This window comes from Loxodonta africana, chromosome 25 (genome assembly GCF_030014295.1).
Source record: "Loxodonta africana isolate mLoxAfr1 chromosome 25, mLoxAfr1.hap2, whole genome shotgun sequence".
NCBI classification, from domain to species: domain Eukaryota; kingdom Metazoa; phylum Chordata; class Mammalia; order Proboscidea; family Elephantidae; genus Loxodonta; species Loxodonta africana.
In genome coordinates, this window is record NC_087366.1 from 32,393,027 (window position 1) to 32,418,625 (window position 25,599).

A 25,599-nucleotide genomic window follows, 5' to 3' on the forward strand; every position below is an offset into this window, starting at 1 on the left:
AGGAGGTTCCTTGCCTCCTCTGTTTCTTCTCTCTTCCTTCTGCTTCTGCCTGCCTGCCTGCTTCCTCCTGTACGAAAAGCTTCTGTGGGGTTGGCTGCCTATATACATAACTCCTTGACTATTTCAAGGCATGGCCCCTCCCAGCAGGGGCCACAAATTGACCAACCCCCTCTCCTTAGGCCACAGACACTTCATTTTCATAGTCCGTAGTCACTTCATCTGCAGGGTCTATCGATCAGCCTCTGCAACGAGCATACCAATCACAGGGCAGGCTGCAGCCTAGGGCCAGGCAAAAAGTATCAAACCATCCTTGTTTACAGCCTACCCAGGAAATGTCAACCAACCCGGACAAAAGTAACAAACACTTTGGGGAAGAAAACTAGGGCAAAGGTAATTTTTCAGGGCTTAGGGAGAAAATCTCCCAAGCTGCTTTTCCTAACAGCCAAGCCAAAAGGCCACATAATGGAACTCATTTCTCCACACTAAGATTTCATCATATATGTATGTACCAGATTTGGCTTATTCATTAATCTACTGATGGACATTTAGGCTGTTTCCTGCCCAGGAAATCTTGAGGTGATTACATTGTTACTCTAAATTACAGGGCACTACCTCAAACAGTGGGGTGTTCATGAAATTCATTTTTGCGAGATAGTAAGGCTGGAAATCTGTAAGTTTTTTAAATGGTTAAGACAAACTCATGAATTAAAAATTGCTAATGGGCTACAATGGCAACTGATATTTGGGGGAAAACATCTTAATTTTTTATATTGTACTTTAGATGAAGGCTTACAGAGCAAGCTAGCTTCTCATTAAACAATTAATATACATATTGTTTTGTGACATTTTCAACCCCACACGTCAACACTCGCCCTTTCTCGACCTTAAATTCCCCATTACCAGCTTTTTTGTCCCCTCCAACCTTCTCATCCTTGCCCCTGGGCTGGTGTGCTTATTTAGTCTCACTTTGTTTTATGGGCCTAATTTTTGGCCGAAGGGTGAACCTCGGGAGTGACTTCATTACTGAGCTAAAAGGGTATCCGGGGGCCATACTATCAAGGTTTCTCCAGTCTCTGTCAGACCAGTGAGTCTTTTTTTTTTTTTTTTAGTTAGAATTTTGTTCTGCATTTTTTCTCCACTCTGTCCAGGACTCTCTATTGTGATCCCCGTCAGAGTGGTCGGTGGTGGTAGCCAGGTACCATCTAGTTGTGCTGGACTCATTTTGGTGAAGGCTGTGGTACTTGTGGTCCAGTAGTCCTTAGGACTAATCTTTCCCTTGTATCTTTGGTTTTCTTCATTCTCCCTTGCTCCAGACAGGGTAAAACCAATGGAGTATCTTAGATAGCTGCTCACAAGCTTTTAGGACCACAGATACTACTCACCAAAGTAGAATGTAGAACATTTTCTTTATAACTACTCAGCTCTATACAGCAGGACACGTGCAGTCTTCCTCACTGTGAAGGACAGTGCCCAGCACAGGCTCTGAACACAGTGTAAACAGTGGTTGCATCGATAAAAATCAACAAATCGGTTAAACATTCAAGACCCAGCTCAGAGTTCCTCTACTCAAATAGATCACTTCTAGCTCCTGAGATTTTTTTTCTTGGTTGTGCTTGAGAGCTAGACTTTAAAATAAAAAAAAACTATTCTTAAAAATTACCAAAATACATCCTAGTGAATGCTGCCTTTCAAAATAAACCAGGAAAACAAAACACTCATTCCAGTTTTGCTTACACTCTTCAAAACATTTTTGAGTTCCTCATTTGGCAATGCCCTTAGAGTCAATTTAGAAGTCATATAAGAAAGTCAGTTATTTATATCCTCCTGATTTTTTTTTGCCCAAAACTTTATTTACTAGGCTTGGATTTAAGTTTTTTGGCAATTAAAAAAAAAAAAAAAAGACAAAATTGATAATCATCATTGAAATTTTTTTTTTAATGTGCCATAAGCTTTGGGCAAAAGCAATACCATTAAAAATCTACATACAGCTTCCCAAGGTGACTGCTTTGAAGGAGACAACACTCACTTGAATAAAGTCCTAGGATATGAGCGAAAATCATTAGCTGTGTTACTTAATAGTCACAGGCATATATATGACAAAAGTTACTTTTTATTTAAATAACTTCTTACAAAGTAGATTTTATATACTTGGTAGACTGAAAATTAAAACTGCCTTTTCTACAAAACAGTTGATAAATTACCATATTCTTAGTTCTTTCATGATGTAACAATATTAAATCGTTAAAGAATTTAAAACAGAATTTAATGTTAATTATTAGCAGTTACAAAACAGTAAAATTTTGAAAAACTATGTTACATGCAAATGCAAAAAACACTAGTGAAAACAAAACAAGAGTGAGCCTTGCTGGGAAATATTAAACATTATCTTCAGTAGACTTGCTTTATACTACACTACAGTTGGCCCAACATGTTCAACACCAAAAAACAGACACTTGAGTGACTTGAAATGTATTATTTCTATTTTTGTTTCTAATATAAAAAAGTAGTCTGTGAAATGTGAAGTAAGTAAGAGTCATCTTCAAGTCTTGTAGTCGCCCAGTCTCAGCCAGATGGCACATTTCCACTCCTCTTTTTAGTGTATAAAGTATTTCATTTAGCCACTCTGGAAGAATTTATTTTCTTGATATCAACTGGACTCAGAATCAATGTGCCATTTTTGAATTTGCCAACCTGTCCAACCCGTCCACTTGACAAAATACTGGGTGCCGATTTCTTCTTTTGGGATTTCCTGTATTGAAAGTAGGAGGCGGGTAAGACAGTCAAACTTCAGAAGAAGAATCACAGCACCACCAAGGCCACCACGCTCTCAGCCCTGCCTGCACCCAGGTCTCTCCCCCGGCCCTCTCCCCACATGTAGCCTCACTGGCCTCCTGCAGTCCTTTAAACATGCCAAGAGCCTGCCTGTCCCAGGGCCTCTGCACGTGTTTCTTCTGTGTGGAACTTTCTACCAGATTTTCCCAGGCTGCCTCCTCCTCAGTTCTGAGCTCAGGTGTCACCTCCTTAGAGTGACTTCCCAGGTCACCCTCAGTTATTTTCTCTCACAATGCTCTATTTCAACACCTTCATGGTTCTTGCTAGTACCTGCCAAGATTTGATTTATTCACATGTTCTGGTTCATCTCCCTTCACTAAAATGTAAGCTCCATGAGGGTAGGGATACCATCACTTTGATCACAGCTGTCTCCCTAATGCCTCACACACCTATGTATCTGGCACATAGGAGGCACTCACTAGGTAGATATATGCGGCCAGAACAAATGACCACCTATGGCATGTACGAGTTCACCAGAAGTCCAACAAAAAAGGTTACAATAAGTCAATTTTGAAACATTCATTCAAGGAGAGAGGAAAAAGGCACTTGATGAAAAGCTAAGAAACACGCATAAAACAACAAAATCAGTGTTTCATTAGTTAAAATTACAGTGTTCCCCCTTACGTGGTATGTCAAAGAATGGGCAATGCAGCCTGAGACCGGGCTGTCCGATCTGGAGGTCCTCCTAGCAGGAAACGGAGACTGCTGTTGGGAATGTCAGTCTCAGCTTTCCCACTAGTGAACTGGGGGACTGGAGAGGGGCCCTGATTCTGTTCTGGGGTAGTTATTTAATCTCGGGTGACTTATTGATCCTATATCCCCATTAAAGGGCTTGATTTGATAAAATTAGGCAGTGAAGCATTGTAACAGGCTAGAAACACTGCACAACCTCAAGGCAGTATTTTCAGAACTCATCAACAGGCTCACCCACGTCATCCGATTCTAGTACCTAACAGTGTCACTCACCTGTCTTCCTGACCTTTCCTCTTCTTTTTCTTGAAAATATCTGTGTCCTGGGCCTGATTTCAGAATTTTAGATTAATACATGTGTCAGTAGTGGGTAACAGATTAGAAAACAGGCAAGATGTTTGTGATCAAAAGCCACTGACATACCATTATTTATTTTTAATATTTTTCTAGTGGGCATATTCAACATAATAGACTCAAAGTTTCACGCTGAAACCCTTTCAAGAATGTGAAAGGCCATTCCAGATAAGACTGACAGTAGAGATGTCAAGTCTCCCAAGTTGGGTCAAGGGAGGGGAGCGTAACAGCTATTCCCCTTGTGGATTTTTACAGGCCCTTGTGTTCCATACAACACAAAACGTAAAAGATGATTGAGGATAGGGAAAAGGACAAAGTAACTTGCATTATTGGAACAGGAAGTTGTTACTTTCAAAGCAAACCTTTCATTTAAATACGCCAGAATACCAAAGTGTAGCTGATTGAAAGAAGCGGTGAGAGTTTGCTCATTATACCCCACCATTCCCGAGATTTCTTACAGAGTTAGATGGGCAGATGGTGGTAAATTGCACCTATCTTCCTGTTTCAGTTTAATACAATAAAGAAAAGGATATTATACCTACCATTCTCTTTTCTTCTTCCTTTGCTGCCTTTTTTTCTTTGATTTGCTCCTGCAAAACCTTGTAATTAACATAACTATTTTTGGGAGGCTGAAATGAAAGAAAAAAGACACATATCATTTTTTACTTTGCAGAAACTTCTCAGCGTCCCTTACCCTGACTTGCCCATGGCTCGTCCCTGTCCATAGTCCTGTCTAGTGACGGAAGGCAGAAACAGACCCTCACCTTAGCACCCAGCATAATAGCACGCTCCTGTTCCAGAATCCTTTCCTTTCCTTTTCCATAACCCGTGATTCCAAATCGGTGCACTTCCAAACGAGCCTGTGGACACAAAACAGGAGGAGACCCAAGTACATTCCAACCATTCCACAGAAGGAACACATCTCTAGGAATACAGCATTTTAGATAGGCGCTGTACGTTAAGTATTTTTATGTACCCTCATGGCCTGCAATGACTACGATTAGCAATAATCCTGCTGTGGTTTAAGGAGCTCCATGGAGCTTCTCCTGCAATGTTACCATCATCTCACAGCTTCTTCCTCCCGTGTTTAATTTGGAAAGCTGAAGCAAAGAATCATCTCTGTATAAATCAGTAAGAGAGACCTGCAGGACTTTAGGATGATCTGTGAAACAGGCTATTACCCATAAAGGCAGTCATTTCAACTTAACAGCACCCCTCCAAATGGACCTCCTCATACTTAGAAACCATTTATCATAGCAGCTTCAAACACAGACCCTTGTTTTTTCTTTTTAAGGAAAAATCACCAATATTCACTTTTAGCAGTTGAATAACTTCCTCCTAGTCTTTTTTCTTGTGCATTTTAAAAAACCTAGCTACAATCACACACTATACACATTTCTGCTTTTTTTACTTACCATTGCGTCATTGGCACTGCAGTCCCATAGTCTACAGAACCACCCTTTTTTAAATGGTTGCATAATATTCAATCAAGAGAATACAGTGTAATTTACTTAACCATTTCTGCATCTGTTAGATATTTGAACATATTCTTTCTTCTTTTTTTTTTTTTGGTATTATTTTAAAAAAAGCTGCAGATTAACAATTTCAAAGAACGTACCTTTTCTAAGTTAAATTCTTGTATATCCACATCTTTCTCAAGGACACTGGTTTTAGTCTGGAAAAAAAAATTCTTATTAAGATTATCTGTTCCTCTATCACGAAAGCATCTATTACCAACAGACCAGACATGTCTTAAAAAGCCTTGAAACTGGCCCTGATGCCTAAATACCATACACGATAATATAAGCATGCTACACAAAAGCCTAATTAATAGCTAGGAGAAGAAAAATGGACAAAAAAAATTTTTTAAGGTCCCAAAGCTTAAGAAAGCATTGATGATAAACTAAGAAAAAAGTAAAGAACAGAAGGCAATGTTTGTAGCTCATGAACCACACACAGAAAACTCGAGGGGAGGGATTAAAGAAGATTTAGGAAAGGATAACTGGGCAGGGATTGTAGAAGGTATAAAACCCAAAAACCAAGCCTGTTGCTGTCGAGTCGATTCCGACTCATAGTGACCCTACAGGACGTAGTAGAACTGCCCCACAGAGTTAGCCATTATTCCACGACTAGAAAAAAGTTACATTTACTTTGAAGTTAGAGTATCTTTTCCATTGGCATACACATCTAATCCATTTAGTGTGAAAAAAGTAATACTACTTCTGAAAACAATGGATTAAATCTTGATGATTTCAGGGACACATCTAGACCCTCAAATACAAATTGTGTGGTGATGGTTGAACATGAATTGATTAATGTCACTGAATTAGACATGTAAAAAATGTTGAAATGGAAAATATTTTGTTATATATGTATTTACCACTGTCACGGATTGAATTGTGTTCCCCCAAAATATCTGTCAACTTGGCTAGGTCATGATTCCCTTGTATGACTGCATGATTTTCTACCATTTTGTCACCTGATGCGATTTCCCCATGTGTTGTAAATCCTATCACTATGATGTAATAAGATGGATTAGTGGCAGTTATACTGATGAGGTCTACAAGATTAGATAGCACCTTAAGCCAATCTCTTTTGAGATATAAAAGGGAGATGCGAGCAGACAGACAGGGGGGCATCACACCACCAAGAAAGCAGCACCAGGAGCAGAGCGCGTCCTTTGGACCTGAGGTTCCTGTGCTGAGATGCTCCCAGACCAAGGGAAGACTGATGACAAGGATCTTCCTCCAGAGCCGACAGAGACAGAAAGCCTTCCCCTGGAGCTGATGCCCTGAATTTGGACTTCTAGTCTACTGGACTGTGAGAGAATAAACTTCTCTTTGTTAGAGCCATTCATTTGTAATATTTCGGTTATAGCAGCACTAGATGACTAAGGCAACTACAATAAAAAAAAAAAAAAAACTGTGTATACAAACAATATGTACATACAGTTCACAGAACTCCAAAATCCCACGAAATATTTATTACCTTTTCTGAATATTTAAATAATTTTCTCTTTTCTTCCCTCTCACTCACCCAGTGAAGTAACGGCTAACTAGCCTCTTTTAAGCCGGGCAATTCTTTCAGGCACACCAGATTTCTAGCCATCTGGAGAGGTGACATGTGCTAGGTTGACTTACTACTAGATCAGCATGAGGACAGACAATCTAGAGGACCTAAGCCCTGTAATAATTCTTGACTAATTGTGATAGTTATTGTGAGGCTGACACCTCTGACACACAGAGGAGGGCAGTCTAGCCTCTGCTCATCCCTGCTTGTCCAACACTGGCCACACCAAATATCCAGCTCCTCACACTCAGGCTCCCGTTCATCCTGGCTGTGGAGACACCTGGGCTTGGGATCCATCCACACCAAGGGAAGAGCTGGGTCCGCAAGTGGCAGCTCTGGCCTGGTCACAGAGAACTCGGTGTTCCCCAACCATCTGTCAACATTTCACTAGATATGTCTTAGCTTTTTGTATCTGTTGATATGTTTCTGAGAACTGGTCTGGGGTCTGCACCCTTGTTTATAATAAACACAAACATTTGGGGGGCAGTTCTTAACTAATTATTTCATAGACTCTGAGTCTATTAGCATGACCCATCAATACGTTTTACTTTATTCACAGATTTAAAATCACTTCAGTATGCTATTGATAATGCGTTCCCTGATTTAGAAACTGTCAGTGGGTTCCTCTGTTTTCTTTCTCCTCGTACTCACTGTGGCTGGTAGGAGGCATTACTTCCTGCAGACAATACTGGGTCCTCCTCTACTTCAGCACTCAGGCGAACTGTGCTTCCCTGTCTGCTTGAAGTTAGGCATGGCTACATGGCCTTCTTTGGCCAAAGAAATGTGAATCGAGAACATGTATGCTACTTCCACATGGGCTCTTTAAGAGCCATTTATCAACTCCGCTTCCCTTCACCAAAGTAATTACTGGCCTTCCAGAAAGTAGAACACCTACTATCCTGGGTCCCTGGATGAAAACAGTGTGCAGCAGAGTACCTTAACCCTGCCAATCCTTGACTGACACGTGTCATGAGAAAAAAATTAACTTTTGCTTTTCAAATCACTGAGAAACCAAAACATCAAACCAGCTGCCACTGAGTGAATTCCAACTCATGGCGACCCCATTGCTACAGAGTAGAACTGTGCTCCATAGGGTTTTTCTAAGCTGTGGCTTTTTGGAAGCAGTTCACCAGGCCTTTATTCCAAGGCACCTTAAGGGTGGGTTCAAATCCCCATCTTTTCAGTTAGTAGTGGAGCACTTAACTATCTGTGCAACCTGGGATTCCTTAAGTCACTGAGATGTAGGAATTATTTGTTATCAAACTGTAGCCTAACCTATCCTGACTATATAGCCTTACTGTCCCACCCATGGGAGGAAGAAATGTGTGGAGCTTTTAAGAATCTGTACGTTAGGCAAGAAAGAAGGAAGGAAGATATAAAAAGAGAACGGTGTGGGAAAATGTGTGGGGTGACAATGACAACAAGCAGCCCGCGAGACTCAATGAACTTGTCTGTGACCAAAAATTGTTTCTCCTTCACTACTCTGATTTTTTTTTTTAGCCCATTAATTACATAGTACAACTTTTCTCCAATTAGAGATTAGCTGGATAAAGAAGTACTTTCTTTTCAAAATGCAAACATTTTTAGGAAAATTGAGAAGTGTATTCATACCTTACAACCCCTTGCCATCAAGTTGATTCTGACTCATAGTGACCCTACAGGACAGAGTAGAAGTGCCCCATACGGTTTACAAAGCTGTAAATCTTTATGTAAGCAGACTGCCACATCCTTCTACTGTAGAGCAGCTGGGGGGTTCAAACCGCCAACCTTTCAGTTAGCAACCAAGTGCTTAACCACTGCATCACCGGGGCTCCTTATTCATACCTCAGTGAATGTAAATTACCTCAATTAGATTACCTTCCTCTTAACACCTATTTAATACTGGATCTAAAAAGAACAGGAGTGTGATAAGGTATAAAGCTAAGGGGTAACACTGGAGAGTGAAGCATTTCTGGGTAGAGCATTGTGGAGTGATCTAAACACTGCAGAGCAATATGAAGGCACTAAGAACCTGCGGAATGGGGCGAAGAGCAAGCTCTCTGGCAACAGCGTGAGAGGATGTCTGTATGTCTAGTGATGGCAAAATTCTAGGTCAGTGCAAGTCTTAGTTATCCAGTGCTGCTATAACAGAAATACCACAAGTGGGTGGCTTTAACTAAGAGAAGTTTATTTTCTCACACTAAAGTAGGCTGAAAGTCCAAATTCAGGATGTCAGCCCCAGGGAAAGGCTTTCTCTCTCTGTTGACTCTGGTGGAAGGTCTTTCTTATCAATCTTCCTGGACTAGGAGCTTCTCTGTGCAGTAGCTCCAAGTCTAAAGGACACGCTCTGCTCCCAGTGCTTCTTTCTTGGTGGTATGAGGTCCCCCCTTCTCTGCTAGCTTCCCTTTCCTTTCATCTCTTGAGAGATAAAAGGTGATGCAGGCCACACCCCAGGGGAACTCCCTTTACATTAGATCAGGGATGTGACCTGGTAAGGGTGTTACAACCCACTCTAATCCTCTTTAACATAAAACTACAATCACAAAATAGAGGACAACCACAGAATACTGGGAATCATGGCCTAAACAAATTGATACACACATTTTTGGGGGGACACAATTCAATCCATGACAGTGCATATGAGTTAATCAAAGGACAAAGACCCTAACTCAGTATCTATATTCTAGCTCTGCAGTGTAATAAGACCAGTTAATAAACTATTACTGAAATTTATACACTGACCACTAATGCCAAAGATGAGGAAATTGAAGATTTTTACCAACTTCTGCAGTCTGAAATTGATCAAACATGCAATCAAGGTGCACTGATAATTACTGGTGTTTGGAATGCAAAAGGTGGAAAAAAAGAAGGACTGGAAAACATGGCCTTGGTGATAGCAACAATACCAGAGACTGCATGATAAAACTTTGCAAGACCAATGACTTCTTCATTGCAAGTACCTTTTTTCAACAACATAAATTGTGACTATACACATGGACCTCACGGACGGAAAACGGATGGAATTAAACTGACTATATCTGTGGAAAGAGAGGATGGAGAAGCTGAATACCATCAGTCAGGACATGGTCAGGGGTAGACTGCGGAACAGACCATCAATTGCTCACATGTAAGTTCAACCTGAAGCTGAAGAAAATTAAAACAAGCCCACGAGAGCCGAAGTATGACCTTGAGTATATCCCACCTGAATTTTTTTAAGAGCACTGAACATTAATGACTGAAGACCAGACAAGTTGTGGAATGACATCAAGGAAATCAAACATAAAGAAGGCAAAAGGTCACTAAAAAGACAGGAAAGAAAGAAAAGACCAAAAAGGATGTCAAAAGAGACTCTGAAACTTGCTCTTGAACATCAGGTGCTAAAGTGAACAGAAGAAATGATCAAGTACAAGAGCTGAACAGAAGATTTCAAAGGGTGGCCTGAGAAGACGAAGTATTATAATTAAATGTGCAAAGGTCTGGAGTTAGAGCACTAAAAGAGAAGAGCACACTCAACATTTCTCAGACTAAAAGAACTGGAGAAAAAATTCAATCCTCGAGGTGCAATACTGAAGAATTCTACGGGGAAAATACTGAATGATGCAGGAAGAATCAAAAGATGGAAGAAATACACAGAGCATATGGATACCAAAAAGAATTGGCTGATGTTCAACCATTTTAGGTGGTAGCATGTAATCAAGAACTGATGGTACTGAAGGAAGAAATCCAAGTTGTGCTGCAGGGAATGGCGAAAAACAAGGCTCCACGAATTAACAGAAAACCAGCTAAGATGTTTCAACAAACAGATGCAGCGCTGGAAGTGCTCACTTGTGCATGCCAAGGAATCTGGAAGACAACTACCTGGCCAATGACTGAAAGAGATCCATATTTGTGCCCATTCCAAAGAAAGGTGATCCAACAGAATGCAGAAATTATCGAACAATATCATTACTATCACACACAATTAAAATTCTGCTGAAGATCATTCAAAAAGAGGTTGCAACTTTTTGACTGGGAATTGCCAGAAATTAAAGCCAGATTCAGAAGAAGACATGGAAACAGGAATATCGTTGCTGATGTCAGGTGGATCTTGACTGAAAGCAGAGAATACCTAGGATGTTTACCTGCATTTTATTGACTGTGCAAAAGTACTCGACTGTATGGATCATAACAAATTATGAATAACGCTGCAAAGAACGGGGATTCCAGAACACTTAATTGTGCTCATGAAGAACCTGTACATTGACCAAGAGGCAGTCATTTGAACAGAACAAGGGGATACTGCGTGGTTTAAAGTCAGGAAAGATGTGCACCAGAGTTGTATCCCTTCACCACACTTGTTCAACCTGTATGCTGAGCAAATAATCCGAGAAGCTGGACTGTATGAAGAACCCGGCATCAGGATTGGAGGAAGATTCATTAACAACCTGCAGATGACACAACTGTGTTTGCTGAAAGTGAAGGGGACTTGACACACTTACTGACAAAGGTCAAAGAGTACAGCCTTCTGTATTAACTGCACCTCAACATAAAGAAAACAAAATCCTCACAACTGGACCAATAAGCAACATCATGATAAATGGAGAAAGCACTGAAGTTGCCAAGGGTTTCTTTTTACTTGGATCCACAATCACTACCCATGGAAGCAACAGTCAAGAAATCAAACAATGTATTGCATTGGGCAAAAATGCTGCAAAAGTGTTTAAAAAGCAAATATATCACTTTGAGGACTAAGGTGTGCCTGACCCAAGCAAGCCATGGTATTTTCAAGCACCTCATTTTTTTTTTTTTCATATGCATGTGAATAAGGAAGGTTGAAGAAGAATTGATGCATTGGAATTATGTTGCTGGTAAAGAATATTGAATATATCATGGACTGCCAGAAGAATGAATAAATCTGTTTTGGAATAAATACAGCCAGAATGCTCCTTAGAAGCAAGGATGGTGAGATTTCATATCATGTACTTGGGACATGTTAATCAGGAGGGACCAGTCCCTGGAGAAGGGCATCATGCCTGGTAAAGTAGAGAAGCAGCAAAAAAGAAGACCCTTAATGAGAGAGACTGACACAGTGGCTACAACAATGGGCTCAAACATAGCCATGACTGTGAGAATGGCACAGGACTGAGCAGTGTTTAGTTCTGTTGTACGCAGGTTCTCTGAGTTAGAATCAACTCGATGGCACCTAACGACAACAGTGCAGTAAAGTTCGCAGGCTTGTGAGTCAAAAAGCCTGGGGCTTGAATCTGAGCTCTGGCACTTATTTTAGATGTACAGTCCTTTACTTGGAAGCCTTAGGGTCAGATTCCATCTTAAAAATTCAGAAGCCTTTACATTTTATAAAGGTAATACTATGAATATAAAAAAAAAAAAAAAATGAATATACTGAGTATTAAATACATTACAAACTACTTCCAGTAGAATCCAAGGCAGAAACACATAACTAAGTACATTAATACTTCTGCAGCAACATCTATGAATATTCATGCCAAAATCAGATAAACAAAAATGATTTTTAAAAAGCATTACATCAGTTTAGGTCAGGTTTTGCTGCAAAATAACTGTGTACCAAACGTAAAAAGAAAGAAAACAACCAACCAATCAACTTTTGCTTCCCAGGGCTACAGAGGTTTTAGAATTAGGGGTGTGGGTCGCTGTGTAACTGCAGGCAAGCTACTTAACCTCTCCAGGCATCAATCTTCTCTGTAACATGAAGGCAGGTAACAGGAACTTTGAGGGTTAAGTGAGATGATGAATGAGTTTTAATGAATATAAATAATCAGCACTCTTAGTTACATAGCTCAGAAGCAGCCTACGTATACCTCAGTCCAGGCTATAGAATACAAGGGTCACTTCGGATCTACAGGACAGTGTTGTATTATTTTTATCGTATCTTTCTTATCTCTTCTTTACCTAGGCCAAGAAGGGGACTCAAACTCATCAAGCAAGGACAGTGAATGTGGAGATGGACCAATACTAAGGGTGGAGAAATAGCACTGATAAACATTACCTCTAGGGGCCAAGTAACCAAACAAAAAAAAATGAAGCCCGTCACCATCGAGTCAATTCTGACTCATGGCGACCCTACAGGAGAGAGCAGAACTACCCCATACAGTTTCCAAGGAGCATATGGTGGATTCGAACTGCCAACCTTTTGGTTAGCAGCTGTAGCGCTTAGCTACTATGCCACCAGGGTTCATATTAAACCACATATGACTTTTATTTCTTAAGAATGTTCGTCCTAAGGCCCCAAAGCAGTTAAATGGGGAAAAGGCAGTTTTTTTAACAAATGGTGCTGGCATAACTGGATATCCATCTACAAAAAAATGAAACAAGACCCATACCTCACACCATGCACAAAAACCAACTCAAAATGGATCAAAGACCTAAATATAAATCTAAAACGATAAAGATCACGGGAGAAAAAATAGGGACAACGTTAGGAGCCCTAACACATGGCATAAACAGTGTACAAAACATTACAGACAACGCAGAAGAAAAACTAGATAATTGGGAGTCCTAAAAATCAAACACCTATGCTCATCCAAAGACTTCACCAAAAGAATAAAAAGATTACCTACAGACTGGGAAAAAGTTTTTAGCTATGACATTTCCCATCAGCACCTGATCTCTAAAATCTATATGATACTGCAAAAACTCAACTGCAAAAAGACAAATAACCCAATTAAAAAATGGGCAAAAAATATGAACAGACACTTCACTAAAGAAGACATTCAGGTAGCTAATAAATACATGAGGAAATGCTCACGACCATTAGCCATTAAAAACCCACTGCCATTACAGAAATGCAAATCAAAACTACAACAAGATTCCATTCTACTCCAACGAGGCTGGCGCTAATCCAAAAGACACGAAACAATGAATGTTGGAGAAGCTGTGGAGAGATTGGAACACTTCTACACTGCTGGTGGGAATGTCAAATGGTACAACCACTTTGGAAATCGATTTGGTGCTTCCTTAAAAAGCTAGAAATAAAACTACCATACGATCCAGCAATCCCATTCCTTGGAATATATCCTAGAGAAATAAGAACTTTTACATGAACAGACATTCGCATACCCTTGTTCACTGCAGCACTGTTTACGATAGCAAAAAGATGGAAGCAACCAAGGTGCCCATCAACGGATGAATGGATAAATTATGGTATATTCACACAATGGAATACTACACATCGATAAAGAACAGTGATGAATCTGTGAAACATTTCATAACATGGAGGAATCTAGAAGGTCATTATGCTGAGTGAAATTAGTCAGTTGCAAAAGGACAAATTTTGTATAACACCACTATTAAAAGAACTCAAGAAATGATTTAAAATGAGAAGGAAATATTCTTTGATGGTTATGAGAGAGGGGAGGGAGGAAGGGTGGAAGAGGGGTATTCACTAATTAGATAGTAGATAAGAACTACTTTAGGTGCCGGGAAAGACAACACACATACAGGCAAGGTCAGCACAACTGGACTAAACCAAAAGCAAAGAAGTTTCCTGAATAAACTGAATGCTTCGAAGGCCAGCGTAGCAGCAGCAGGGGTTTGGGGACCATGGTTTCAGGGGATTTCTAAGTCAATTGGCATAATAAAATCTATTAACATTCTGCATTCCACTTTGGAGAGTGGCTTCTGCGGTCTTAAATGCTAGCAAGTGGCCATCTAAGATGCATCAATTGGTCTCAACTCACCTGGACCAAGGGAGAATGAAAAACACAAAGCACACAAGGTAATTACAAGCCCAAGAGACAGAAAGGGCCACATACACCAGAGACATCAGCCTGAGACCAGAAAACTAGATGGTACCCAGCTACAACCAGTGACTGCCCTGAAAGGGAACACAACAGAGAACCCCTGAGGGAGCAGGAGAGCAGTGGGATGCAGACCCCAAATTCTCGTAAAAAAGACCAGACTTAACGGTCTGACTGAGACTAGAAGGACCCCGGTGGTCATGGCCCCCAGATCTTCTGTTGACCCAGGGACAGGAACCATTCCCAAAGGCAACTCTTCAGACAGGGATTGGACTGGACAATGGGATGGAGATGGGTGCTGGTGAGAAGTGAGCTTCTTGGATCAGGTGGACACTTGAGACTATGTTGGCATCTCCTGCCTGGAGGGGAGATGAGCAGGTAGAGGGGGTTAGAAGCTGGAGAAATGGGCACAAAGAGAGCGGAGGGAGGGAGCAGGCTGTCTCATTAGGGAGAGAGCAATTTGGAGTATGTAGCAAGGTGTATATAAGTTTTTGTGTGAGAGACTGACTTGATTCATAAACTTTCACTTAAAGCACAATAAAAAAAAAAAAAATTCTTGTCCTCACAGGCAGCCTTGCACCCATTACAGAACCCCACTTGCTCCTCAAATCACAAGTCCAGGCCACCCTATTCTGAACTTGGACCACTGCAACAAACCCCTAACCCAGTCCCCTCAGGCCTCTGCTACTCCTCCCCACTTAGGGGCCAGAGTGATCTTTTTAAAACATAAATCAGATCATCACATGCCCCTGCTTAAAGTTCTTTGGTGGCTTCCTATGTACTTAAAACTAAAATCCAAATGCCTCACCACTGCCTACAAGACCAAGCAAGACCAGGCCACAGCCACTCTCTCCTATCAGCTCACACCACTCTGTACCATGTCCTGCCCACATCAGTCTTCTTTCAGCTCCTTGAACACGGCAAGCTTTCAGACCCAAGGGCCTTTACAATGCTCTTTTCTCTCTGCCCAGGCTGCTCTTCCTTGCTCCATTGTTGTCACTTGCCCACGAGTAAACTCATAGCGACCTTATACGACAGGACAGAACTGCCCTACAAAGTCTCCTAGGCTGCAGTCTTTACAGGAGCAGATCGACATGTTCTTTCTCCCATGGAGGTGCTGGTCGGTTTTCAATTAGCAGCTGAGTGCTTAACCATTGTGCAAAAGGGCTCCTCTTGCCCCACTAAAACCAAATCCGTTGCCCCACTAGCACCCTTTAATAAAGCCCCAGTCCAAATTCCACCTCCTCTAGAGCCTTCCGCAACCATGCATCTAAAGTAGGTTCTGCATGTTACTCTCGGGACCCTATCTGTTTCCTTTAGAGAACTTAAAACTCTTTTTAGTTATGTTATTGCATTGTGGGGAATAGCTTACCAGAAAACAATTCGGCCTTTTGTTCCTGGTTTCTGAGCACTGCCTGTGCTGACCTTTACACAGATTGGCAGTGGGGGCCAACCAGTAGTTGACCTCTACATGGATTGGCTGGGGGCCTGCTTGGTAACAGATAAAAACCCTAAAACACAGGCTTGGGTGGGGTCTCTCGATCGACAAGAGCCAGCAGAGGAGTGCGTCCTTTGGACACGGGGACCTGGCACTATGACCCTCCTAGATTAGATAAATCTGAAATGGTGACAAAGTCTGCGGCTGCGATAGTACCAGAAAGGGCGGAGACAAGTGAACACAAATAGTGGCACCAGAGTGTAAAGTCTGAATCCCACCCAGCTGAAAGCCAGGAGCCCACTGAGAGGAGCAGCCAACAGCAGAGCCCATACAGTGACATCACTGGAGAGTTCCTGGTTGACAAGAGTAAGCAGGTCTCCTTGAGACTTTGAGGTTCTGGGGACCACTCTCTGACCTTGCCTTATACACTTCCTTGTTTATATCTTTCCTGTCATTAAAGTTGTTATTGTAGTTATGGTGTTTCCATGAGTTCTTTGTGGCTGCTGCAATGAATTACGGAGCCCAACGGAGGACGAGTGCCATGGAGAGAAAGGCTGGTATCAGAAATGGTGGTGAAGTTTGAGAATGGAGGTATATCGGACGTCCGTATCATAGGAACCAGCTTTGTGCTGATTCTTATTCTCAGGGTTGTCCTTTCAGTTATGAATTTACCTGGATCCTTGCCTGCCTCCACTGCTAAATAGTATACTCTTTGAGGGCAGTGGACTTAGGAAGCACTCAGTAATTACTTGTAAATAAATGAATGATCTCTTACCTACAATCTCCTGTCAAACTATTTTTATAGCTACTGCATTATACATGGGATATTATCATAAAGACAGACTAGGAAGAAGGACCCAGCAGTCTACTTCTGAAAAGCATTAGCCAGTGAAAACCTTATGAATAGCAGCAGAACATTGTCTGATACAGTGCTGGAAGAGGAGCCCCCCAGGTTGGAAGGCACTCAAAAGATGACTGGGGAAGAGCTGCCTCCTCAAAGTAGAGTCAACCTTAATGATGTGGATGGAGTAAAGCTTTTGGGAAGTTCATTTGCTGATGTGGCATGACTCAAAATGAGAAGAAACAGCTGCAAACATCCATTAGTAATCGGAACCTGGAATGTACCAAGTATGAATCTAGGAAAATTGGAAATCGTCAAAAATGAAATGGAACACATAAACATCGATATCCTAGGCATTAGTGAGCTGAAATGGACTGGTATTGGCCATTTTGAATCAGACAATCATATAGTCTACTATGCTGGGAATGACAACTCAAAAAGGAATGGTGTTGCATTCATCGTGAAAAAGAACGTTTCAAGATCTATCCTGAAGTACAACGCTGTCAGTGATAGGATAATATCCATACGCCTACAAGGAAGACCAGTTAATACGACTATTATTCAAATTTACACACCAACCACTAGGGTCAAAGATGAAGAAACACAAGATTTTTATCAGTTGCTACAGTCTGAAAATGATCGAACTTGCAATCAAGATGCACTGATAATTACTGGCGATTGGAATGTGAAAGTCGGAAAGAAAGAAGAAGGATAAGTAGTTGGAAAATATGGCCTTGGTGACAGAAACAATGCTGGAGATCGAATGATAGAATTTTGCAAGACCAACGACTTCTTCACTGCAGATAGCTTCTTTCACCAACATAAACGGTGACTATACACATGGACCTCACCAGATGGATCACACAGAAATCAAATTGACTACATCTGTGGAAAGAGACGATGGAAAAGCTCAATATCATCAGTCAGAACAAGGCCAGGGGTCGACTGTGGGACAGACCATCAATTCCTCATAGGCAAGTTCAAGCTGAAACTGAAGAAAATCAGAGCAAGTCCACGAGAGCCAAAATACGACCTTGTGTATATCCCACCTGAATTTAGAGACCATCTGAAGAATAGATTTGACACATTGAACACTAATGACCGCAGACCAGACAAGTTGTGGAATGACATCAAGGACATCATCTATGAAGAAAGCAAGAGGTCACTGAAAAGACAGGAAAGAAAGAAAAGACCAAGATGGATGTCAGAGGAGACTCTGAAACTTGCTCTTGAGCATTGAGCAGCTAAAGCAAAAGGAAGAATTGATGAAGTAAAAGAACTGAACAGAAGATTTCAAAGGGCCTCTCGAGAAGACAAAGTATTATAATGACATGTGCAAAGAGCTGGAGTTGGAAAACCAAAAGGGAAGAACACGCTCGGCATTTCTCAAGCTGAAAGAACTGAAGAAAAAATTCAAGCCTCGAGTTGCAATAGTGAAGGATTCCATTAAACGACACAGGAAGCATCAAAAGAAGTTGGAAAGAATACACAGAGTCGTTATACCAAAAAGAATTAGTCGATATTCAACCATTTCAAGAGGTGGCATATGATCAAGAACCGATGGTACTGAAGAAAGAAGTCCAAGCTGCTCTGAAGGCATTGGTGAAAAACAAGGTTCCAGGAATTGATGGAATATCAATTGAGATGTTTCAACAAACAGATGCAGCGCTGGAGGTGCTCACTCATCTATGCCAAGATATATGGAAGACAGCGTCCTGGCCAACTGACTGGAAGAGATCCAAATTTATGCCTATTCCCAAGAAAGGTGATCCAACCGAATGTGGAAATTATAGAACAATATCATTAATACCACATGCAAGTAAAATTTTGCTGAAGATCATTCAAAAACGGCTGCAGCAGTATATTGACAGGGAACCGCCAGAAATTCAGGCCAGTTTTAGAGGAGGACGTGGAACCAGGGATATCATTGCTGATGTCAGATGGATCCTGGTAGAAAGCAGAGAATACCAGAAGGATGTTTACCTGTGTTTTATTGACTATGCAAAGGCATTCAACTGTGTGGATCATAACAAACTATGGAGAACACTGTAAAGAATGGGAATTCCAGAACACTTAATTGTGCTCATGAGGAACCTTTACATACATCAAGAGGCAGTTGTTCGGACAGAACAAGTGGATACTGATTGGTTTAAAGTCAGGAAAGGTGTGCGTCAGGGTTGTATTCTTTCACCGTACCTATTTAACCTGTATGCTGAACAAATAATTCGAGAAGCTGGGCTATATGAAGAAGAATGGGGCATCAGGATTGGAGGAAGACTCATTAACAACCTGCATTATGCAGATGACACAACCTTGCTTGCTGAAAGTGAAGAGGACTTGAAGCACTTACTAATGAAGATCAAAGACCACAGCCTTCAGTATGGATTATACCTCAACCTAAAGAAAACAAAAATCCTCACAACTGGACCAATGAGCAACATCATGATAAACGGAGAAAAGATTGAAGTTGTCAAGGATTTCATTTTACTTGGATCCACAATCAACAGCCACGGAAGTGGCAGTTAAGAAATCAAAAGATCCATTATATTGGGCAAATCTGCTGCAAAGGACCTCTTCAAAGTGTTCAAGAGCAAAGATGTCACCTTGAAGACTAAGGTGTGCCTGACCTAAGCCATGGTATTTTCAATGGCATCATATGCATGTGAAAGCTGGACAATGAATAAGGAAGACCAAAGAAGAATTGATGCCTTTGAATTGTGGTATTGGTGAAGAATATTGAATATAGCATGGTCTGCCAGAAGAACAAATAAATCTGTCTTGAAAGAAGTACAACCCAAATGCTCCTCAGAAGCAAGGATGGCGAGACTGTGTCTTGCATACTTTGGACATGTTGTCAGGAGGGATCAGTCCCTGGAGAAGGGCATCATGCTTGGCAGAGTACAGGGTCAGCGGAAAAGAGGAAGACCCTCAACGAGGTGGATTGACACAGTGGCTGCAACAATGAGCTCAAGCATAACAACGATTTAAGGATGGCTTAGGACAAGGCAGCGTTTCGTTCTGTTGTGCATAGGGTCGCTATGAGTCAGAACTGAGTCGACGGCACCTAACAACAACAACAAATTATCATAAAGTTCATTTGTAGGTTAGACATTTGGAATAGGTAAAATGTTATATAAATGGTGGTTAAGCTCTCAGGTAAACTCATGAAAACCTATTTTAACAAATACTGCAGCTTAACCACAGTATTGACGGCAGAAGCCCAAGATCTGGGGAAAAAAGGGCATTTCTGGGCATCAGGCATGGCCTGCTGGTTGTTGTCCAACTCGCCAGCACCTCTTCCTTCCTCAAGTGCTCTTCAAAGATGATCAGGTGATTCCGTGATTGACAAATGGAAGCTATCATGATTTTATGATATATTTTTGCTGATTCCATGTCTGTCCGAATTGCTCTAAAATGGCTTATAAGCTTGTAGTGAGAGCAGGGACTACAAACGTATTTTAATACATTACATACAAATTCTTAGCATAATTAGCCCCAACTGACTTACTATCCTTTTACCTGGCATTCCCTATACCCAAAATGTGTCATAATAACTAGTATTATACTAATTTGCATTTATTTACACGTTGCAACATCAACATTCTGAAGTTTTTTGTTTTTTTTTTTTTACTGAGAGCACATTCTGGCTCCGCCACTGAGACGTACCCATGTGTCAGAAGATAAAGTAAAAAATGAGGAAAGGACACAGCACCAAGGGCAACTGAAAAAGATTCATTAAGGTATAATAAAGGTCAAGAAGTGCAAAACTAAGAATGAACTGAGGTTCTTGGGGGAAAAAAGCCACCAGGAATGAAAAAGGGCTCATTTGGAGCAGGAAGAAAAAGACAATTGGACAGCCTGCTCCAAGTGTTCTATTATAAAAGACATGGAATGTAGACTCATTCAATGCCGATTCTTTTGTCCTCTCTATTCAGAAAACTCTCCATTTTATAAACAGGAATGTGAATGAGTATAAGAAGAAGCTGAAGTCTAAGACACTTGGGGAAACCAAGGGGGGATGCCTAACTGCTCTATCAGTTTAATTCTCCAAACATGGCATTATATTGCAAAGCAGGATTTCCCAACCTTTTCTACTTCATGACACACACAGAAAATACTAATATTTGTATGGTACACTGGGGTAACCAGGGACGATCAGCATGGGGTCTCTGGCTGTCCCATGGGCCAAGGGGATCCGTTTCTTGATCCACCTGTGTCAATTCCCAGGGCCCCAGTATGTTGAAGCATACGTAAGGGTTGGGAAGCTGACCTAGAATCCTAAATTGGTAGATGGGATTACAGAATATACTAGTAACATTTGAGGAAGAGATGCTTTTGAGTTTGATATGCAGTTCTAAATGAATTCTATAAGAGATTACACAGATTGTTTTCAAAACCACATAAAAGATGTAGTAAACCCTGGGCGCCAGCATGCCTCCATAAACAACAACACAAGCCAAACTAAGCCTGTAGTGGGTTGAATCGTGGCCACCAAAAAGATCTGTCCATGTCCTAATCTCTGACACTTGGGAATGAGGCCATATTTGGGAAAATGATCTTTGTAGTGTAATTAAGGATCTGTCTTAGTTATCTAGTGCTGCTATAACAGAAATACCACAAGTAGAAGGCTTTAACAAACAGAAACTTATTTTTTTTTTTAGTAGGCTAGAAGTCTAAATTCAGGGCATCCGTTCCAGGGGAAGGCTTTCTCTTTCTGTCAGCTCTCAGGGCTCCCCTGGACTAGGAGCTTCTCAGTGCAAGGACCCCAGATCCAAAGGACACACCTGTTCCTAGCGCTACTTTCTTGGTGGTATGAGGTCCCCCTGTCTCTCTGATCGCTTCTCTCTTTTATATCTCAAGAGATTGATTTAAAAACCTAATCTTGTAGATTGAGTCCTGCCTCGTTAAAACAGAACGGCCAATAATCCCACCTCGATATCGTCACAGAGGTAGGACTTACAACACATAGGATAATCACATTAGATGACAAAATGGTGGACAATCACACAATACAGGGAATCATGGCCTGGACAAGTTGACATATATTTTTTGGAGGACACAATGCAATCCATGACATGTTCTTAAGAGGAGATCATCCTGGATTTAGGGTGGGCTTTTTTTTTTTTTTCTAAATCCAATGACAGATGTCCTTACAAGAGAAAGAAAGAAAGGGAGACTTTGAGACTCAGCACACACATGAAGATGTGGCAGGGATTGGAGTGGTGTGGCCACAAGCTAAGGAACGCCTGCAGTCACCAGAAGTTGGAAGAAGCAAGTAACAGATTCTTCCCTAGAGCCTTTAGAGAGAGTACAGTTCTGCCAACATGGGATTTTGGGCTTCTGATCTCCAGGACTGGGAGAGAATAAAGTTCCGTTGTTTTTAAGCCACCTAGTTTGTTGAAATTTGTTACGGCAGTCACAGGAAATTAACTCTAATTTTCTTTTTTGACAAAGTTTTTATAGGACATGAGGAATGCTACACAAACGGAATATCTCAATTTTAATAAATGGATTTGACAAAGCCATTATGATATCCAGGCAGTTCTACTCTGTCCTGTAGGGTTGCTATGAGTCAGAATCGACTTGATGGCAACGGGTTTGATTTTTTGCAGAAAAGAGACAGTTTTGATGGGTAACCACACCTCCCTTGTGCTCAGTGAAATCAAACCACTTCCCCACCAGAATGCAAGCTCCACTGGGGTGAGGTTTTTGTATATTCTTGTTTACTGCTTTATCCCCAGTGTCTAGAACAGCGGCTGGCACATAGTAGGAGCACCAAAAACAGTAGTCGAATGACTGAATTTTCCCTAGCACTATTCAAGCAGAAGGACCTGCGAGTGGGAAAGGGTTAACTCAAAGGTCTAGGTTTATCAAACCCTACACATTCACAAGTCAGTTGTGTTTTCGAGATTAGCCCTTGACTGGCTCCTGGGAACTAAGCTTAAAATATTCCATGCGATAAAAGTGTTTTTGCCTAACTGAGGCCTTGGGTCACACTGTACTAGTTTGTTCAGATAGTTCATACTAACACTGTGGTTTATGGTTAACACATACTTCTCCTCTGGGTATCTGGAGTATTAGTAACTGACGCCAGTCACGCAAGCACTGCATCCCTATGTGACTGACCCCCAGTAAAGACCCTGGGCATCAGGCTCAGGAGAGCATCCCTGGTTGACAACACCTTTGCACGTGTTGTCACATGTTGTTTCCGGAGGGCTTAAGCACATGCTTTGCGACTCTACTAGAAGGAAAGACTTGGAAGCTTATGCCTGGTTTCCTCTAGACTTTACCCCATGCGCTCTTTCCCTTTTTTTTTCTGTATCCTTTTTCTGTAATAAATTGTAACCGTGCATACAACTTCTGAGTCCTATAAGTCTCTGCAGCAAGTCTACAAGTTTGAGGATGGTCATGTGGAATCTAAAGTTATTCGCCTAATACCCCAATATCGAGTTTCACTGTACAGGTATATAAACAAACCACCTCATTACCTTTGGGTTCTCATCTTGGGCAGGCTTCAGTTTTCTTTTTTGGTGTCTGCTGTGAAATTCTATCACTTCTACTAGCTCCCTGTTGTTCTTCAGGGGAGACGGAGATTTTGCAGCAAGGACTTCTGGTTCTGAAGGGAAAGGTGTGGGAGTCACAGCAGAAGAACAATGCAGCTCTTCCCTGAGTTCCTTGAAGAAGCTGGAAGCACTTTTCCTTTGGCCTCTTCCAAGAGAATCGAGTGGAAGAGCTGGTCCCGCTGCCAACACTGGTGTGGTGCTCAAATCTCTCTTCTTGCTTTCCCTTTTGTTTTTGATCCGTCTCTGTTTTGTTTCATCTTTCCTCTCCCCTGTTTGTTCAAACATCAAAAGGAAAAATAAATATTTTTGGTTTTAGCTGTAACCAATATTAAACCATATGGATGCACGTGTGCATATGCCACAGTTATAAGCACCCAGAAGTACACACAAAGAAATAAACTACTGTTTTCCTCCAAACAGCATGGTATTTGCACAATGTATAGACTCCGAAATACACAGTAATCCTTTCCTTGGTAACTACATTCATGTCATTGACTTTCATTAGCACAATTATTTTAGTCCTCACCTTGGTTTTTACTCAAAGTGTCATCATGGCAACAGTCCTGGGGACTAGTAATCCCAGTTGGCTCATGCTTTGTACCAAAAACAACTGCCATAGCAGCCCATGCTCCTTTTTAACATCTTCCAAGGTTACAAGTACACCCACTCATCACTTAGTGACATGGTTAGGTTCCAAAGACCAGGTTGTTATGTGAAAACTGGCATTATGCTCTGCAAATTACTAGCTAGGTAACCTTCAGCAAATATTTTAACCTCTACTGCTTGTTTCTACATTTGACAGAACAAGGGCTAATGACAGCATAGACAGTAAATCGATAAAGAAAGAATCTATTTCAAAGAGTTGTTGTGAAAATTAAATGAGTAAACGCATAAGAAGCAAGTAGTATATGGTAAATTCTCAATACTTTCAAGCTGTTATTCATATTGTTTAGGTGAGCTTAGAATTTTGAGCACCTTCTCTAAAAATAGCTTTTGAAACACCACCTTATAAATTTAAGAAATATGTTCATTCCTAAAAGATGCTAACCTAAAACCTGTTGCTAACAAGTGGACTCTGACTCATAGGACAGAGTAGAAGTGCCCCATAGGGTTTCCAAGGAGTGCCTGGTGGATTGGAACTGTGAACCTTTTGATTAGCAGCCGAGCTCTTAACCGCTGCGCCACCAGGGCTCCAAACATATTAATGCGTTATGATTATCTCTGGTGCATATACAAGGGATTTGCACTTTCCTTGGGCAAGCTCTTCTGAGTGTGAGGGACCATCTTCCTACTGAAGAGTACGATGCATTGCTAATCTTTAATAATAATTTTTTTTTTTTTAATTTTCCTGTTCCCATTAAAATAAAGGAAGGAGGGCATAGGCCGGCCAACTTACCTAAAAAAGGTTGTGAAAAACGTCTCTGGAGTCCTTGCACCCAGGGACACCTGAATGATGAGGCTAGTGATGACTGGCCTGAGGCCCCAACGAGGCTACTGATGACTGGCCTGAGGCCCCAACGTAACCAGGTAGACCAAGGCACTGGGGTCAGGCAGGTCTCGTCAGCGAGATCCAAAAGAAGTGAAAAAGTGGGCTATTTCGAGAGTCCCGGGTTGTCCGTAAACCACCCCAGTGAACTATGAAAATCCTGGTATTTCTGAAAAGTAACCAAGTTGGTCCTGCACACTCAGGGAAGAGTTGGAGGCTTGATTCATGAGAATAACTCAACAGAGCCGATCGAGGGGGCGGGAGAAAGGGAACCTCAGACCCAGGAGCGGGTCGGAACTAGGTCGGACGAGTTGGAAAACCCTTCCTATCAGTTTCTGATGCACAGTAGACCCTAGCTTCCCAAGTCCGCTCTCCACGTGGACTCCCGAGGCTCCATACTCACCAAGGTCGTAGAGGTTCTGGAGCAGAGTGTCCAGCAGCGTCTGAGAGCTGGCAGGCGCGCGAGATGTCAGCTCCTCCTCCCGCGCCATCGTGGGGTCTTCGGCTGGGGAACCCAAACCCGGACTGGTCCACGCCTCTGCTTCCGGGTTCCCGGCGGGACTGCGCGCTCGCGGCACGTCCCCACGCGG

At 41.6% G+C, this 25,599-nt stretch overlaps 1 protein-coding gene across 1 annotated transcript; it reads right to left on the bottom strand.

Annotated features, from left to right (window-relative positions):
* Positions 1-1,088: 1,088 nt before the first annotated feature.
* C25H1orf131 (chromosome 25 C1orf131 homolog) lies at positions 1,089-25,593 on the bottom strand. Its single transcript, XM_010591011.3, has 7 exons — positions 25,413-25,593; positions 23,449-23,792; positions 5,495-5,551; positions 4,641-4,736; positions 4,419-4,505; positions 3,799-3,851; positions 1,089-2,749 (listed from the first exon to the last, which is right to left on the bottom strand). Exons 1-7 carry the CDS (start codon positions 25,498-25,500, stop codon positions 2,611-2,613), a joined length of 864 nt encoding a protein of 287 aa, XP_010589313.3. The 5' UTR covers positions 25,501-25,593; the 3' UTR covers positions 1,089-2,610.
* Positions 25,594-25,599: the final 6 nt, after the last annotated feature.